Here is a 19879-nt window from a genome sequence, read left to right on the forward strand (position 1 = left end):
GTGCATAATGTTAGTTTGGTAACCTGGTCTCAGAGACTAAAATAAGTAACAATCTCTGTTGTGCTAACCCTAAATAAAGATCAACTGGATATAACTGTAAGAGCATATTTTTAAGGACATAAGTTTTTATGTCCTAATTAGCTGCAAAACATTTAGGGTTTCCTTTTCTGTCTATGCAATAGACACTCTGCTGCAGAGGATTTGGGGATTTTTTTGATCTTTCCCCCCCCAAGACACATTTGCTCTGTTTCTTCCACTGTCACCAACTGAACTGCTGCAGATATATCACACTGTGTCAGTTAACTCATCCAGTAACCATCATACAGATCAACTCATAACAATGACCATAGCACAGATTAAAACTTGCACTGACAAAAAGTTACAAAAATATTTCAGAAGTTTTACAAAAGGTAGCAACACTGTGTCAAAATAATCTTTTGCACCAAATCAATAAAAATTCCTATTGCCAAATGTGCTGTACACTAGAGAGGAATACTATAGTGATGTTCTACAGCTTACTTCAGTAGAGGCAGTCATATTATAAACATAAAAATGGCAAAGGAATAAACACAAAACAATTTCTAGAGGCTTATCAAACCTATAAACTATTTTAAAATTTGCATAGGCATGTCTTACCAATCCCAGGTAAATTATAAAAATTTCTGTTGTCAACTTTAATAACAAAATTTTTAACCAAAATTAGCCAGGATGCAAGCTATCAGAATCCTTTAATTTTGAACTAAAAAAAAAATAACCCTATTACGTTCTCATGTTCCAAAGTCTCACTAGCTTTACCAAAACCGTAAGGACTTCCACTGTCTTAATGTTAACACAGCATTAGCCGAAAACAGCTATCTAAAAGGCAAGGCTTTTTTTGGCAAAGTTTCAAATACTTATGACCTGACTCACCTAATCACCTTCTACAACAAAATAGCAATTTCTGTTGACAAGGGGAGAGAGCACTGGTAGTCGTTGGCCTGGACTTCTGCAAAACATTGATTAGAGTTTCCCGCAGCTGGACAAACTGGCAGGAGACAGCCTAGCTGGTGGTCTGCAGGATGGGCACAGAACTGACCCCAGGCTGCACGCAGAGTGGTAATGGATGGTTCTCACTCAGGCAGGCAGCCTGGCACAGGTGGAGCTCCTTAGGAAATCATGTTGGGCCTCACACTGTTCATCACCTTCAGAAATACCCTGCAGGATGGGATAGGAAGCACTGCCTCCAGGTGTGCTGATGAGACCCAGCTGGGTGGTTAGAGGGACACATAGAGGGAGAGCTGTCCTACAGGGAACAGACAGGCAGGAGAAACAGGGCTGGCAGGAACAGTGAGAGGAGCAACACAGACAAGTGCCAAGTCCTGACCTGGGGTGACACAAGCCCAGAGCCCAGCACAGGCTGGGACTGTGCCAGGGGAGCAGCCCTGCTGAACAGGACATGGGGGTTCCTGGGGGACAGCTGAACATGAGTCACTGGTGTGACACTGCAGCCACCAAGGAAAATCAGATCCCACAGCTACAGTGGCACTGCTGGTAGAGAGACAGACACAATCACCCCCTCTGTTCAGAGCTGCTCAGGCAGTACCTGGACTATCGTGTCTCATTCTGGTCTTCACAACTCAAGGAAGACACGAGAGGGTCTAAAGGAGGTCCATGAGGGGAGGGGAATTGTGAGCAGGCAATATTCTAGCAGGGGGCATTAGGTGTCCAGAATGGACTGAGTCCAGTTACATGAAAGATCTTAGAGCCAGACATTGTAAGAAACAAGACAGGAACTGGCACTGCTGCAGCAACACAGGATGTAGGATACAAATTCTGAGGATAGTGGGATTTAGGAACCCTATTGCTCACTAAGCGGCTTGTTTTCACATAAAAAGAACCACACCCATACCCATGAAATAATGCCTTTGGAATTATCTTCCTGTCAAGGTTTTTCTGTTCAGATTAAACAAGTTCTATTTTGATTCATGTACTAATATGACTCATTTTCATATTCCAGAGAGTAAATGGAAATTCTATCCATGTATCTCATTTTTCAACAATATTATAAACACTAACCTGAAATCAGCTTGTACAGATGGCAATGAAAACTCAGTGTTTGTTGGAAGAGCAGCTGTGAAGGACTGCTGCTTAACTTCCTGCCAGCACCCCACAGCAATGGTGAAGGTAGATGCTGGCATTGGCATAGACACATAGTAGTACCAGCTCAAGACATCTGTAAATAAAAAGAACATTTGTACAGAGTCATCAGTCTCGCAGCACACATTAGGTACTTGACATTTTTATGTACTTGAGATTTTGGGCCAAACCTCCCACCTTTAATCCTGGTATTTCTGAGGAAAGAAAAATAATTTCACCGACACACAGAAGAACAATCATATGTAACCACCACAAATTCAGTACTGTTTACTTACACTTCCAGCTTTGCTCTATCTGCTGATGTCTGTATCTGCAAATAAATCATCCGTAAGTGGGATGTTATTAATGCAACTTAACCTGATTGCACTGTTACTGCCCAAGAATTACATCAGACATGAAATCTAATAACACCTTTAAATACAAACATACACAAAATATTAAAATTTAATTCTTTCAGCCTTGGACCTACCACCTTATGGTTTTGTCTTGTTTGTATTATGTCACACAGAACAAAACCTTTCCTTGTGTTCTGGACAGTACCAAACTGATAGCCAAATTATAACAAATAACACTAATGCTTGTGAATTGGACCTGGCAATCTGAGATACGTGATGTGTCAACCAGGCAGTAGGAAATCAAAGCTTGGACTCAGATGGGATATTACACAAGCCAACAATTTGCTCATGATATTCAGAATGTGCTAAAACAAGATGAGAGCCTATTAGAAGGTTAAAAGTTGCTTTATCATTATGGGAACACAGTGTGGGAAGACAAGGAGTATGGTACAGCATGACTGTATGTACAAACAGATTTTGTTAAACTGGAGGACATTTTAGAACAGCACACTTTCCATTAATATAAATGTTGCTTAGACTTTCAGTTTTCCCCTTTAAAAAGGATATAGCTTAAAAGTCACATCCACACATTCATTTATGCCCATAATACTGTCACCACACCATACTAACAGATTAATTCTCTTGGAAAGAGCCTAGCATGAGTTACAACCTGATGAATCATGTGCAAACAACTGTAGCTGGGGCAACTGTGGAAACACACAAACTTCATTTATTTTAAGAGAACATTAATACTTGTTCTTTTGCAGTACTATTCTGACTACGGCTATGGAACACTACCAAAAATTTAAAAAGGAAAAATCCACAACCGAGTGGATATCACCAAGGCATAAAGGAAAGGAAATAAAGAAATAAAGAAGGTCAAGCTGTCCAAAGCTGTCCAAAGGAAGGACAAGCAAAAACATCTTTGCGTTTAGCCTCAATAAATTTTTCACCTGCTATTTAGTATGAAAGAACAATACTGTTTGTGAAGTCTTCTGAGAGGCAGATAAAGCCTTTGTCTCTTTATATGCACTTATACTCCCTCACCCCATTCCACTTTTGGCAACATTCAACATCAAAACCCTTTTGTATTGTCAGGTGAATGTATATTACTCCTCTAATTTTCCTAACCTCCCATCAGTATGTAAGCAGAATAAACTTCTTTGCTCCAAACACATTAAGAACAAAGAGGATAACTGTTTGCCAAATTTCACCTCACCTTTTTTTTTATTATTAACTTAACAAAGCTACAAATGAGCCAAGACAAGCAAGTACCATCTTGAGAGAAAAAGGTCACCCAGGACTGCAACAATATATTATTTCAAAATACCAAACTCCTGATGTACAGAGTTTCATTGATAGAAACCGTGCTAGAGGCCCAAGCTTGCACACGCTGCAGTCAGCAGCAGCTTTACCACTGACTGACGTGTGCACAAGGCAAGGCTCAGAGGTGCTGCACTTAGCATTGCACCTGTCACACACAGAGCATTCCAAAAGGCTCCATGCAGTTATGCTAATGGTAAAATCTTAAGAATTAAATAACAGTAGGGGAAGAGTGAAAATTTGAGGAATTGTAATGGAAAAACTATCACGTGTTTTCAACTATGTTATGAAAAAAGCACGGAAGTCAAAAAGCAGTCACAGAAAACTGTTCCAAACAGCACGAGGTGCAAAGGAGAAGGCTCTCACAAATATGAAGAGATTGTCTAAAAGCAAAGGGTGTTGGCCTGTGCTAGGCAAACAGAGATTAGAGAAGGTTACAGTGAGAAACAAGTTTAGTAAGACAGGCTAGAGCAAGCAAGACCACAGAGGCTTTTTTTTTTAAAAAAAAAAGTAGTTTGAACAGAATGTCAAAATGAATGGCAATCAGTTCAGCAGTGCAGAGAGAGCAGCACGTGCAGCATTCAGAGATTTACACAGAGTAGCAATGAACATATGCTACTTAGAGGAAACCATGCAAAAGAGCAAAGGTACCAAAGCCCATCCTATTTTGCAAGTGTTATAGAAATCATGGGAACTATGGATCCTCCCAGAATAAGATCCAAGATTTCCACTGTCTCTACACACCTAACCAGAGCTCAATCCATTTCCTGCAGGGATTTTAGATGCCTTCTGCATTCATAGTGTAGAACTGTGTAGGATAACTGTATACTCATCCTACGGTTGTTCTGTCTTGAACAACAAAAATCACATGCACAGGCATGACAAGTGAGTTCTCTCTATAGAACCACAGAATCATTCAGGTTGGAAAATGGTGCATTGGCTGATCAGTGACTGAAATGGTCTTTATGCTGGCAACGCTTCCCTGCAGACAGAACCATGAAGAACTGTTTCAAAGGGAGCCTAACTAACTTTTATTTTGTCTTCTCCTCTCACTACTGGTAAGACGGTCTCCCAGCCCGATCTTCTCTCCCATAACTTCACTTCCTTCCTTACACTTTCTTCACGTCAGTGGGCTTTGTTTTGTTTTCCTTCATCTGTATCACATGAGTTATCCCAGGACATAGGTCGGGATCACAACTCCACTCAACTCCTTTTCCCCTCCCCGCGTTTGCCCTGTGCTTTTCAGCGTCTACCTTGGAGACAGCACCACCTCTAGGATAACAGAAAACAGTGCAGCGGGAGCAGGGAGGCGGCTTTCTTTACCAAACACAGCATTTTGTACCATAACAACATCTGCAGACTAAGCAAGAACACCTTGGGAAGAACAAGATATTACGCTGGGGTTAGTCCATGGGAAAAATAGAGGAAGATCACCCCAGTCCTGCTATTTGTAACGGTATTTTAAAAGAACTTGAATTCTACACATAATTATTTTAGGCAATTATAATACTTCCAAAATATTTTGTTCTTTTCTCCACAGGAAATTGTGAAAATATTTTTTTTTCAGTTCTGCAGAGCAAATCTATCATGCCATAACTGTAAAAACCATGCAGCAACAATCACTTGTTCTATGGGTTATAACTGAAAAACTTTCCATGCAAACGTTTAACAAGAGTAGGAGATTTTAATCTATTGGTAATTGTGCAAAAGAACAATTTAAAAGTCGTTTATTTCTTCTACTTGAAATAATAATGATGAATGATGTAATTCCTTCCTAGAATTTTTAATGCATTTAGTCATCTTTGAAATCATTAAAATTGTTCGAGTCCTGTAGAGTTCATTATAACTGTAAAAAATGCCCGAGTTAGTATCTGTTGATGCCAGATGCAAAACCATTGTGAATATTTGTACTTATCAGTATGTTTTCCCTGAAATAGCTTGCACTAACACAAACACCACAAAATACAGATGATGTTCACAGCGTACTGCAACCACGAAGCTCAGCTACCTCTAGGGAAAAGGAGAGGTAACCCTACACAGCATCTGACACACAAAGTAAGAGGTAATGTTAATCAAGAAAACTGCAGCTAAATAAGTAGTTATGCAAAAACAACTATTTGGTTGGAGTACCAGGATTAAGAACCCTCCAGCTTTCTGAAACTCTTTGTAACTTGTAGAGATCTTTGATCTCATCTGAAAGCCAGAATTTCCCACAGAGCACCCAGGCATTCATGCCAGAGCATTTGTTCAGCACTAGCTCAGAGGGATGAGTAGATGTGATGAGCTGGTAGCTCCCATGCTGTACTCCCTGATACGTGTTGGAGATCAATCAACACCAGTGTTGGACTCCTTTGTTTTGCCTTCTGAAAAGTGAGAGGAGCAAAACAAAAGCAACTGTTGCTGCTGCTAAGTACAGAACAGCAGCAGTGGCTTCTGTAGCACCGTTTCCTCCCAGTAACAGTACACACCTTGTCACTGTCAGTGCAGATGTCAAAACAAGCTCAAGGATTCTATAATGGCAGAGTAAGCATGCCGAAAGCAACTCAGCCAACTTCACACCTAACGGCTCAATATCTGCTTCTTGAACATGAATCAAACACGTGGAAAGGTGTTTGTGACTAAATGTATTTGCACCTTCTGTGTGTTATAGTAGCATGCTGAAGGAGAGGAAAACTGAGAAGCGTTGACAAATAAATCCTATTGTAAATGGCTCCCATTGCCACACACAGCTCTGTGCAAAGCCTTCTCCCAAAGGACACTGCCAATGGCACTTTCCTGATTCATTCCCCTTTGCAAACTACTCCCTAAAGAACCACGGTATTTTTAAACACTTTTAGGTCATACTCAAACAGTTACTATTTCTACGTGCATATGTGTCTTTATCACTGTTTTCAAACAAAAGTGGCCTCACTCGATTCCACATGATGGGATCAACCACAGTTTTGTAGAAGGCAGAATGCAAAAATGACACATACAGGAGGAAACACACTCTTACTAAAATCTGCAAAGGAGGAATCTGTGCATGAGAGCACACCCAGATTAGCTGTGCACTGGATTACTGCATCTACACACGGGGAGATGCATGTCTGTGAGGCAGAATGCAGGCCTCTAAAAGCATAAAGGAATTGACCTTGCTTGCTGCTCTTTTATTGCCTGCCTGCATACTGGTTATAAATATAACTTGTAAGGGCAAAAATATTCAGCTGACTTGTAACTTTCTTCAGAATAGATTAATTCACAACTACTTGCCAAAATGCTAATTCTTTCCGATAAATTGCATTTTAAAAAATATATTTTACGATTCTGCCAGTTATGTATCATTTTATAATCATGCAGCACAGCAACAGCATAGTGCATATAAATAATATGGCGAACTTACTTTAATTGAAGTAACCTTGAAAGGCTTTTTCGTTGTGTAAAGACAAAACTTTAAGTTGGATAAATTTCATATGCCTTTCATAATTGCCTAACAACAAGATCTACATGGGATAGGTTATTTAATACAACAGACCATTTTGAACTTTTTAACTCTTTAAAAGTTCTACTAATTAAACTAATGAATTTGTATTCCTAAATTCATTAAGGATGTTTGGGTTTTAAAACATCCCTCTCAATACTACTTCTTTCCCTTTTCCCCCCATATCTGTTTTGTAAGTTTTTACAATTCCAAACGTCTCCCTGGTTTGCTATTTCCATCTGTATTTAAGCACCAAGACAATGAGGGTCTCTAATTAAACCAACTAAACACTGATGGCAAAGCCTTTATCCTAGTCCAAAGTCAAGTCTTCTCGCTTTCTTGATGCTGAGACAGGAAAGTATTAATCTCCAAGTGAGCTGAGCAGCTCATCATGGCAGTTTTCCATATTTTAACAGTAGAGATAAGCCTTGAAAGAGGATTCATACGTGGCCAAACATAATGAGACAATTCCATGCAAATGGATTAACTGATGGTTCTCAAATCAAGGAGACTTTCATTCTTTTTTTTTCCCCCCAAGAATAAACTTGCCTATATAAAGGGGAATAGAAGATTCTTTCCCCCAGAAATACTTATTTCTAACCCTTTCCTATATGGTACTTTTTATCAGAACTACTTACACTAGAAAATACTGAACCAGTTTGACACGATATATCAAAACTAATGGGAGCAGGACATACTTTATTAGGTGTAGAACTCCCTTAAAAACTTCCTTCTCTGTGCAGACAGTTTAGAGAATAAAAGTTTAACCAACACAGAAGAAATTCCTGTCTGCTTACTATTGCAAAAGGTATGTTCTATCAACGCAAAAAAAAAAAAACTCACCCAGAGATCAGATTTTCAGGGCACTGACCTGATATTCCTCATCTATTCCATGTATGTCAGGAAACAGATATGACACAATGACTGCTTGTAATCACTGGCATGCTGAACTACACTCTGTCTGGAGAACTACAACAGAGAGAGAATTATCTACCAAGGCTTGAAGTTGTTGAGAGCCTGATAAGGTACTTCATCTATGAAACATTCAACTACCGAGTGATTAAAACAAAGCCAGTTTATGAAAAGTGAAATCTAGGTTTGGAAACACAGACTTAAAAAAAAGTAAAAAGCAACACAGTGAAATGTTGATGCTTTCAGTTCTTACTAAGTTGTCCTTAGTCCTTGAGCAGGTAACTTTTCCACAGAGTGACGTGGAGATTGCAAAGAGATAGGGAAGTGCTTTTAAGGTTAGGAACTTCATTCTTTCAAAAACCATGCATTTACTAAGCTTTATTTCTAATTATAAAAGCATAGAAAATAATTTGCTATAAAGAATATATTTCACCTTCTGAAAGCTGGACCGGTTCTGCTGAGTTTTCCCCACTCATTAACACCACAAAGCCTGCAGCTGCTCGGACAGAGGCTTGCCATGTTGACAAGGCAATGGGTGGCTCTTGGCACGGGAAAAGGGCTCTGTTGTTTATTGGTGATCCCATCGTATAAACACACGGCCTAGACAGAAGAAAAAGGGATTGAAGTTGGATTTACAATAAGAAAGACTGAATTAAGTTCTCTATCAAAAATCAAAACTACTGTTGTACTGATGTGTTTTTTTACTTTAACCTCAGCTTTGTAGATTTCAAACCTGCATGATATGAACCAATAAAATTACAATCTAAGAAAAGCAAGATTACTACAATAATTTTACATAAACTAGAAAAGACTAACTCTAGTCTTTCCCCTCTACTGCTTTTGCATGAGTCTTCCAGCCTCATACCTGGCTTTCAGTTGAATCTATAAGGCCAAAGAAGGCTTCTGAGTATCCTCTGAAGATGCTATTGCAGGGCTTCAACCTGTAATACCTCCCTGTTGTAATTACAGTAGTGCTTTCATTATCATTAATCCCAGCTCCTGGATTAACAACCTGAAGGCTCAAGCAAATTCAGCAGTAGATCTAGTTTTTTACTTTTCCTTAGTCCAAGCCTCAATAAATCCTGACATTTTTACCCTTATTCTTAGAGTAAGGTAATGCTCACCTGTCTTTCAGAATTTCAACCACAAGGCACATAATAATAAGAAAGAATATCTTCCCTATCAGCTTCAGCCTCCTCAATTTTCACAGGGCAAGCTTCCTTGTAGTACTGCTCTTTTTGCAGTGTCTCTAACCCTCTCCTAGGCAGCAGCCTCTTGATTTGCTGCCCCTTTCCAATTTCAGCTGCAATGTTTTATGCCAGCCAATTTCTTACTAGCCCCTCAGCCACAGCTGGGAAGACAACAAGGCCTTTCATTTAACTCCTCCTACCTTGCTATTGCTAGTGGATGGATGTAATGATTCTTGGTTTACTTCTTTTGTTGCATTTTGCAGTTTTATCTTAATTCCTACTACTTACATAACAACACACTTAGCTTAAAAAAAAAAAAAAAGCTAATTTTTCTAATATGATTTATATAAAGAATCACAGTCAGTAGGTTTCTCCAGTAAAAGAAAAAAAATCTTGGATGCATCACTTCACTACATAGTTTTTTAAAACCTATGACATTTAAAGCTAATATTCTGGGAGCACAATCCATTATTTTGTGAATGCTTGAGAATAAAAATGTTCTGATCAGTATTTTTCATTACTTGAGTTTAAAAAATCATCATGACACTTTAGCAAATAAGAGACAGATTGTTAAGGTAAAAACTACTTTACAACGGCTACAATCTGAGCATCTTGTTTACTCCCCTCCAAACTGCTCCTCCATTCAAATTATTCCTTCCCTAAAGGTAACGCTAAACTACAGAGTGGGAAAAAACTGGCAGTCACAGATGAAAAATATTCTGAAGATATTTTTGCCCTTTTGTCATAAGTGCTGTCTGCGCTTTCGGACCCAGAGCTGTCCTTGGCACATCAAGTTACCTTGGTACAATCAATTAGTTAAACAAGTGGTTTAACTAATGCAGGCCAGCTGATTTTCCAGTAAAACAGGAATGGAAACTGCAGTTTAAGTAGGCATGTTGCTAGTGTACATGAGCAGAAAAAAGAAAATAATCTGACTCCCCCTGTCATGTATCAGAGTGAATAGAGTAGGACACAGATGTCAAGTGAAGCTCAGACAACTGCAGTGGAGAGAAAGTCAACTCGTTACCTTTTAACCAGTAAAACAAAATGCACAACTAAATGCAAAAGACCACTCGTCTGTAAAAGTTTTTAATTAACTTAATTTATTTGGAATTAAACTCCTAAAATGGAATCTGTAACCAACTCTGATATACCTAAAAGAATTGGGTTTCTCCCACAAAAATTAACAGTGCATAGAAGTGAGTTCATAAGAAAAGGGAAGAGCTTGCTTTTTTAACTTCCAGGAGGATCTGCTTCCTCCTAGTAAGGCCAGCCAAGAGATACTGGACTTATGATTTACCCTAAAACACATGTGTGCTGGGAGGGATGAAGATGAAAAGATGGCTCCTCATTCATGAAAACTTCACCAAAATACAGAGGGTTGTAAAAAGAGATCTTAGCACAGTTCACAGGAGTGAGAGGAAAGGTGGAGTTAGTGACTGCTGCTATACATATTTGACCAATGATTTGCATGCCTTTTGAAGGCCGTTTTGCTGGGTGCCATTAGTACACCCCAGTCTTAAGAGTAACACAGGATTTTCATATTCCAAAGAAATGTTAGAGGTAAATTCCATAACGACTGAGAAAACTGGCTGGCAGAACTGTGATAAACCAAATGCTGCAATGCTGTGTCAAACACAGTATAAACATTTCATAGAACAGACATTACCAGGACCATTAATGCTACCTGGCTCTCAGAGAGCACTTTTTACCTTCAGACCATATTATATCAGTCTGCTAAAGAAATAGCAATGAAAGGCAAGTTCTACACATCAAGAGAAAACTATCAGAACAACAATTATATCAGCTTTTAATCAGGTATTATACTTCATTTACAGTACTAATTTCTTTTTACAATATTGGTAATAGTGTAGTGTTACCTTAGGGCACTCACTGCAACTGATAATTTGCTTTGATCTGGGTCAGGTAGCACAGTTCCAGCATGTAAAGGGACCAGAAATATAATTCTTATCCTGATATGGATCAGATTCTTCACTTGATGCAGAAAAATTACTAGCTAACCTAGGTACATCAAAGAAGGATAAATAATTAGTTTTAGACTGCTTTTGTCAATTGATACAATATTTGCCTTTTTTTTTTTCCTGATTTATCTCTACCCCTGCTAGCAAGAAACTTCTCAATTCCTTTCGTCTTTCCTATTATCTACTCTCTCCAACTCTGGTCTTTCACTTTTAATGGTCTTGTAACATTCAAACCATCTACTTAGGTAATATTTAGGCCACCCATAATCTTTGCCAAGATAGGTTGGAATAGATAAGGAAATTGCATGCAGCAGAAGAAAGATAAGCAGAGAACTCAGACTGTTTGTCTATTTACTTGTTACATTCGAAAAACAAGTGCCTGCAAAACATATCTCCAGTCACTCATCTCGACAACTTTATGACTAGTAATTCCCAGTGAACAGCCATTCAGGCTACTGGAGAGATCAAGTACTAGTTGTGGTATTGTTTGGTTTTGCTCCAAGAGCAGACTTGGGACTGTCTGTTGCTCAGTAATCTCTCCAAGGAAAATTTGATTCATGCAATCCTAACTCATCAGTAGTCCACATATTTTCATAACATAACAAGACCAGTTCAAACCAGTTCCTGGTAGATCTCTGTCTCCCATGTAAGCCTATCAATTATAATGACAAACCAAGCTACTGCCTTAAAGCTAATGATAAACATTCAGTTGATGTTCTGTTTTTGGAAAAAACACCAGTCAATAATAACCCATGTGTTTTTTCATGGTCTTCCTCTTAGTTAGGACAACTAACTCAGAGGACCTAATTCAGATTTTTTCGAAATATTTGTTTGATGCCATTCACATTTTCAGGAATATCAAATCTGTTCATTTCATACTCAAGGTCTGCCTATACTTTTAAAATTATTATTATTTTTGTTTTACTTCTCCATTGTATTCATGACACCATTTGTTGTTCTTTAGGAATCACTGCATATGACATGAGTAATCCAACAAACTTCACACTGCTTCATTAATTACTCAAATATAAATATCCACTGGGAACAAAATTATACAAAATACCAGTAGAGAATTCCCCGCAGCTGAGGGCAGCCTCTTAGGATTTGGTCGGTGACTTGCCAGGGTTCTGGAGTATCTTATTCTACCAAACCTTGCCCATGAAGAAAAACAAGCTCTTTATTCCCTTCCTGCATTTCCAGCATGCAACAGCACAGAATGATGCTAACTCATGCCACTGAAAAATAAACATCTATTTTCATGACACATTTTCTAATTTGTAGCAGATAATGCTACCTTCCAAACCAACCTCAGTAGTATATTCCAAACAAAACTTATTCTCTTCCATTCTCTGCCCCCCCCCACTTATTTTCAGTTAGATTAACTACCTAATATGCCTTATCAGCCAGCTGAGCACACACCTGTGTCATCACAGCAGTGTGGAAGGAACAACATCGGTTCAGAAGGGTCTCTTCAGAAGGAGTGTCTCTTTTAACAAATGTATTCTGGAAGGCTTCCCAGTCATTGCTTTAGAGCTTTCCCTCCTTCTCTCTTTTCATTAATACAAGTCACTTCTGTGGTTGACTTTCGTTGTTTGGTCCCAAGAGTCTAAACAGGGAAATGCTGAAATTCCACGTGTTCAATTCCTCTACTAAAAACAGAAGTGTGCCCTGCTGTGATAACATGTTTGTATACACTTAACTCGCCCAAACTCATCCACCAAAAGCTTTGTTTCAACTGGGGTTTTTTTTGTGTATTGTAATATGTCATTGTTTAAAACAAATAAAATTGAAGTCTTGATATAATTGTGCATAGGCTAAATTTCAAAACATTGTACTAGTGTTAAATTAGAGGAAACATTGGAGCAGTCAACACAATGTTTGTATTTTGTTATTTACTTTTCTTCAAGGTTGGAACCACAGTATAGACTCCTCTGGCAAAGGATTTGTCATCTGCCTAAAAAAGCACCATATGCATAATTTAGAACAATGTAAGGAATTCTCTTCTGAGAATATAATGTAATAATACTTTATACATTATAAATGGGCTTTAATTTTAGAAGAGGCAGAAAATATTGACAGCATTTTGTACAATAACCTTTATCACTATATTTATGGGCTCAACACATGAAACTTTCTTTTAAAAATATAGCAAGAAGGTCTGGTGTGAAAATTGATTTTCTGACAGACATTAGTTTTTGGAATATCCTACACAAGCCTGAAAATAAATCAACTTGAAACTATTTGCTATTCCCTCTTATAAAAAGCTTATATTAAAGATTTCTGTACAGTACCATATATTTTCACAACCACTAGATATAATGCCAATTCTTCCTCTTGTTTCAGTTTGCAGTTCATTTGCTATCAATGTGCTTAACACAAAAGATGAAGGAAATTTCAAAAGTTGATTATGAGAGTAAACAGGAAAGGACTGCATTTCTAAGCTGATTACAATATTGATAAAGGACTAGCTGTGAAGTAAGGCTGTTAAATGTTACGTGTATTGATCTTCATGCTTTACAATCAGCTGTGTAAGCCAGAAAGGAAAAAGAGCACGAAGTATTACAGTACAAATAACCTGTCATTTCACACCTTTTCTTCCCCTAAATGATAATTGCCTATTCCCTGCACACACTTATTGACATACACACAAATTATTTATTCCTGCTCAGAATGAAAAGACAGGCCTGAGGTCTTCAAGTCCACTGGAGTTTCATGAGCAGGGAGTTTGTCTGTTCTCCTGGAGGACAGCAAAAGGATTCAAACCAAGGCTAAAATGAAAACTCTGGAAGAGTGTACTCATTATCTTCACAGCTGCTCAGCAACTACACAATTCTGCTACATTCTTGCACCTATTTAAAATTATTGCACACAAAGCTTTCAGCAAACAGTTACATACCTGCCACTCTGGTCTGTGGTCCATGCCACGGATCTTCCGCCCGGGTTGGTTTTGTACCATATTCTTATAGCGTGAGGGAAGTCTGCTGGAGTCCCAATTCCTGGTTTCCTGATCTCCAAGCTCCAAGGGCCAGTAGCAAAGGGAAGCTCTCCACAGCCAGGTGCCTGGCTGCAGTGAGTAAAACAGCACAGCTGTTCCTCCCAGCGCTTTGCAGGTAGAGCCACAAGTTCATGGACAATGTGATTCCTGAGATTTCCCAGCTCCTTTGAAACATCAGTTAGCTTGGCAGGCCTTGTAAATTGTTCAATGCCTGACACAGCAGCAACATCTACCTCTTCAACCTTTAGCACAGACAAATCACAGCAGTCCAATACCAGCACAAAATCCTCGTTCCCATGATTCTCTCTGTCACAGCAGTCCTCTGAACTGGAAATCCCAGAAGTCTGTTCACTGTTGCTATGGTTACCATTTTCATCAGAAGTATCTTCTTCACCTTCACCACTGACAGCAAAACCATTATATTTCATTTCAGATGAACAGGCACTCACATTTGTCACAGGAATGTGGCAGGGTTCAGATGCCCTCATTTTATGGGACTGATCAAACTCTGACTGGCAGCATTCTCTGCCAGTACTGCTGGTTTTCCTGTGCTGGCTCCCAGTCTCAAAGAATAAAACTATGCTGCCTTCAATAACTTTACTTTTAAAATCCACATCCAAGTCCAACACATAGTGCTTTACAAGCATGTAGCTGGTGTTTGCCATTAAGGGCAAGTCATCCTTCATGGGGTCTAGCTGTGGATCCATGTTCCAGTCTATTGGGCAACAGTTTTACAAAGCCTTAGACAATTCTTACATAGGATGACTCCAGAAAGAGAAGAATATTCAGCTTCCCAGTGCCAAAAATAATTTTGAATAATATTAGAGTATTGAAATTAATTGTAGTTTCTCCACTTCTCACATTCTAAAAAAAAAAAAAAAAAAAAAAAAATCATTTCACAACCATTTCTGAAATGCACTAATTCTAAAAGCTATTTAAAGTCCACTTCCCTTTATTAAAAATCATACAGCCAAAGGGTGATTCCAACTCCACAGAACAGCATCCATCTAGGATAGCATCAAGCTAGTTGCTTCAAGATTTGCTGTCAAGTACCACTAGGCTGTATTTTTCAGATAAGAACTCTAGTGAAAATATTTCTAGACAGCTTTTATAAACTGACAGAAACAACCCTTACTATAGTCAGCTGCTGTTGACTCTCTTCACTAATCCTTTAGAAAAGATACATGGTTATGAAACATCTAACTTTATTTATTACTGCACTGTTTGAAGTTGTATTTATTTCAAATGTATCAAGACATAGTGATATATTTCTACTGTGGTTTTAAATAATGAGAGTAAGTATAATTTACCTCATATTTTAAAGTTTTAGAGCAATAATTTCATATATACAATGCATCTCCACAGATTAATATACTTTCCACATTACAACCACTCTCATATCAGCACTTCTGGTAAACAAAAAGAACATGAGCCAATTTACTAGAGTGCATTCCAAGTATTCCTTTGAGATTGCTCATAAAGATTTTTAAAAACTATAAGTAAATACTTAAGGTATACAATTACACCTTAATAGCTGGAAACTCACAACACTTCAGACAAAAGTGCTTTACAGCAAAACAAAAGGTCTTCTCACTGGAAAACATGTAAATACCTATAAAAGCATGAAAATACGAAAATGCATCAACATTTGTTGCAACAAGAAGCAGAAGTTCATCACAGAAGTTAAACTGTCATGTATTCTTTGTTTTGCTATGACCACTGTGCAAAAGTCATGAGGTCTTTTTTTTTTAGATACTTCTCTTATTCAACATTGTCTTATGTAAGATTCTTTGCTATGTTATGCCCATAATATGAGCATCTGTTTTTCATTTTCGTGAAAGTAATACATTTCAACTTTAGAAAAGGTGGTTCACTAACTGGACCCTAAGCATAAAAAATAACCAGGAATTGTAATTCTCCTACAAACTTCTGATGATCATTTTACAAACATTGTTTTGTGTGACACTTCTTCAACACAGAGATGTAACAAATAACTAGTATACTTTAAAAATAGATCTCACATTCAATGCTCTTTCCTTATCAAATGTACTTTGTAAGTCATAAAATTATAAGGCAAGCTAATTATTTGGTTACATGTTTTAATATTTTAGAAGACAAGATGTTCACAAAACAACCACAACAGCAGATGGTAGCCAACATGAATAGAGTCACTCTTGATCACCTGAACATAACAGAGTTGCATAAAAGGCACAAAGAATGGGAAACAGGGGAGAAGTGGTCTTTCCTGGAATGATATTTGTATAACAGCTAATTACTCCAGTTTAACTTCACTCCAACAGTAATAATCCAGATGAGAAAATCAGAAAAACCATCTGAACTTGTTGGAAGGTTGAGCAGAGGCACTGCTAAATGGAAGCAAATGAAAGGCTTACAAACTTAAAACAAACAAACAAGCAAACAAACAAAAAAACCAAAACAAACAAACAAAAAAAAAACCACCAAAACAAAAAAAAAGAAACCCACAAAAAAAACACCCCTCACCTCTTACACGAATGTGAAAGGCACGTGCAAAAATGCAGCAGTCAAGATAGTCCTACCTCTTGTCGTGCAAACGTGTGCCAAATACAACACATACACAAAACACCTCTTATTTCAGAGCTGTTTCTTTTCATGCAGTTCCAAAATCTTAAAAAACAGAAATGAGAGGGCTGTATGAGAGAAGATCAAAAGAGCTGATCTCCAACCAAACCAAGCAGTTACAACTCTGTATTTGACATGTGCCAAGCTCCAGAAAATTCTCTTAAGCTGGGAACTACTTGAAAGTAGTTCCAAATAATTTGAATACATTAACTGGTTACTGCCTTAGAAACCATTTCCACTATTTTTCATCGTGGAAAATCAGAGTTGCAGAAACTTATTCAAACACAAATGCTGACACAAGTAGCAGGCAGTAAGCCCCAAGACAGTGCCCATTTCCGTCTCATCTCTTCTGTTTTTCAGACAGTACACAAACACATTCCCTGAAATAACAGCCAATTAAAGAAACCCAACAGAAATTTATGCAAATCCAGTTTCCTAGAGAACTAAGGATGGTCAGATGAACCCTACCAATTTATGCTAAGTCTGTTTGAAGATATTTCTCCCAGCAGCTCATTCTGCCAGAATCACCCACTTGGAACAACTGTCAATAGGGAGCTATTTCCATGCACACAAGCCTGGCACGTGCACCCAAGCAGTGATTTAAGGGAATATTCTGATCTGCAAACAGGGACCCTGGAGCACAGAGACCAGCTGGTTTATATTATGTACTCACTGTATTCCTCAAAAGGTGTAGATGAACTTCTGCACCACAGACTTTCCCTACATTCCACTGGCCAATATCCAGATGACACACATTTAAACAAGAGCTTTTTATATCAGCAAAACAAAGCCATGTTTGGCCTCTCTTCACCTTCAGCTAAGCATCTGCTTCATCTGTACATAAAAGCTAGTTCGATTCCTTTCAACATGCAGGTGTTAGAATTATAACCTATAACGCTTTCTACTTAGAATTTAAAGAAATTTAAAAATGAAAAAAAAAGAGCCTTTTGGATAAACCTTGTCTTTCATAATTATAAGCAGTTTATAACTAATCCTCTTTAAACTGGTTTCATGGCAGCTTCTCCCAAATCCAAGATTTAGAAATTTTTCACACAGTGTAGGACATTAAGATCGTACCCAGAAGTCAGTTTTGAACATCAGCATCAACGATAATTTTACTGTTTAAATATCAAGTAATATGTATTCATTATTTTTGGTAATTACAACCTTTTTTTCCCCTGACACATAACACAAATAGGTAAGACATCTTAAGCCTTTTCAAGGCAAGAATGAGTTCTTCTATAGATGAAAGTAAGGTTTAAACAAGCTAATAGTAACATTTGCTACTGTTAAACTGCTACAAAACAATCCAGAGAAGAGAGCTTGCAGACCTCACTCTGCATCACAAGAAAATCACCACATTTTGTAATGAGCTTGGATGCAGAAATTAATTCAATTACTAATGTCCCTGGATATAATAATTGGTGCCATTCCAGAAATCTTCTTTTAAGTATGAAAACTAGAGAAATAATGAGCATAATGCAAGACCTTTGCCAACTACAAGTTACAGCAGGAAGTTAATTCTGATGAGCTGAAATTACAAGTCAAGATAGAAAACTCCTTCTTTCAACTGAAATAAGAAGGGAAACACCAAAAAATCAAAGTCTCCATCCACCCCCTCAAATACTAATTCCTTGAGAAAAACAACAAAAGACTGAAAGAGAAGTATATCTTACTATTGGTAAAGAAGCTAAGAAGAGCATCCTGATATTCCCCTTAACTTCTCTTTAGTCCACTGGCAATTATTTGTATTACACTAGTGACTGAATACCTAAAACAATTAAATAGAGACCAAATACTTGTTTTAAAAGTCCCTACCCACAAATCTACATTACTACGTTTATAAATAAGATCCCAAACACTTAGTAAGGATGGAATTTTTTATGTTTTATTTTACAGCATTATTTCAAGGTGGATGTGATAATCTGGTATACCTAACCCTGCTTGAGCTGCAGCATTGGACTGATGGTCTGCAGCAGTCCCCTCCAACTTCACCGATTCTGCGGAGATGCTGAACAGCATTAAAGAGGAGCAGAATTATTTCCACTCAAAATACACAAGGAAGGGGCACGTGCAACTGACCTTCAGGAGATGGAGCATGCCTGTCACATGATATTGGTATACAGGAAGCATCCAAATAAAATCCGTGCTGAAATAGAGCTGTTTTTAACTCAGTGTGGCAGTTGGTATATAAATACCACCTACCATGCCAAAGAATCACTTTCTTAAGGCTGAAATAAGAAAAAGACTCTTCTCTTCCCAATGTTGACAATGGCAAGCCACCTCAGACACTCAACCTGACCTCTGCAAAACTAAGCATTAAACTGAGCGAAGGAACTAACACACAACTAGGCCGAATCCTAAGATGAATTACACACCACCATTTATTAAAATACGAGTTTCACCTACATGTTTCTAGTGTTAAAAAGGCCAACGGGTGGGACAGCTCAATAACCAGCTTTGAGTGGGTCATGTTTAAAGCTCTTTCAGGAAAGCAGAGGCCCAGAAGAGGGGCACTGATTCAAGCGGTGCGACAAAAGGCGGCAGATACTGCTGCGCATCCCCCTGCGCTGCATTCTGAGCCCTGCGCTGCTCCCCGAGCTCCGGGTCAGCCCTTCAGTTCATGAGCGAAGGCAGTGACGGCAGCTCGTCCCCTCCCGGAGCGCCTCCCCAGCCGCGGCCTGGTGGGAGCGCCGCGGGACGGGGATCCCACCTCGGCCCCGCCGGCCCGGAGCGGGCCCGGCCCGGACAGGGCAGGGATGGAGCCGGAGAGGGAAGGGGGGGGGGGGGGGGGCAAAGGCAAGGAGGGAACGCTCGGAGCGGGAGCTGCTGCCCGCCCATGGACGCGCAGAGCCGCGTTACCTGCGGTCCGCCCGCCGCCCGGGCCCGCGCGGCGCCCTCGGATGAGCTCAAACCGCCCCGCCCCGGCCCCGCCCCCGCCCCGGGCT

The 19879-nt window shown here is 38.9% G+C and overlaps 1 protein-coding gene across 14 annotated transcripts in view; it reads right to left on the reverse strand.

Moving 5' to 3' along the window:
* The window catches only part of AOPEP (aminopeptidase O (putative)), a 155505-nt gene extending 135696 nt beyond the window's left edge, over nucleotides 1-19809 (reverse strand). For 2 of the 14 annotated variants that reach the window (XM_032674640.1, XM_032674641.1), the window contains exons 1-6: nucleotides 18866-19622; nucleotides 16833-16976; nucleotides 15857-15942; nucleotides 14232-15194; nucleotides 8597-8763; nucleotides 2056-2212 (exon numbers count right to left, since the gene is read on the reverse strand). In XM_032674640.1, the coding sequence (XP_032530531.1) occupies nucleotides 2056-2212; nucleotides 8597-8763; nucleotides 14232-15037 (1130 nt within the window). In that variant the 5' untranslated portion in view covers nucleotides 15038-15194; nucleotides 15857-15942; nucleotides 16833-16976; nucleotides 18866-19622. Of the gene's footprint in view, nucleotides 1-2055; nucleotides 2213-8596; nucleotides 8764-14231; nucleotides 15195-15854; nucleotides 15943-16832; nucleotides 16977-18865; nucleotides 19623-19793 lie in introns of those variants that run through there. The other 12 variants (XM_032674636.1, XM_032674637.1, XM_032674639.1 and 9 more) reach the window with 11 other exon arrangements.
* Nucleotides 19810-19879: the final 70 nt, after the last annotated feature.

The sequence above is a fragment of the Chiroxiphia lanceolata genome, chromosome Z, assembly GCF_009829145.1.
Source record: "Chiroxiphia lanceolata isolate bChiLan1 chromosome Z, bChiLan1.pri, whole genome shotgun sequence".
Taxonomy (NCBI): Eukaryota; Metazoa; Chordata; class Aves; order Passeriformes; family Pipridae; genus Chiroxiphia; species Chiroxiphia lanceolata.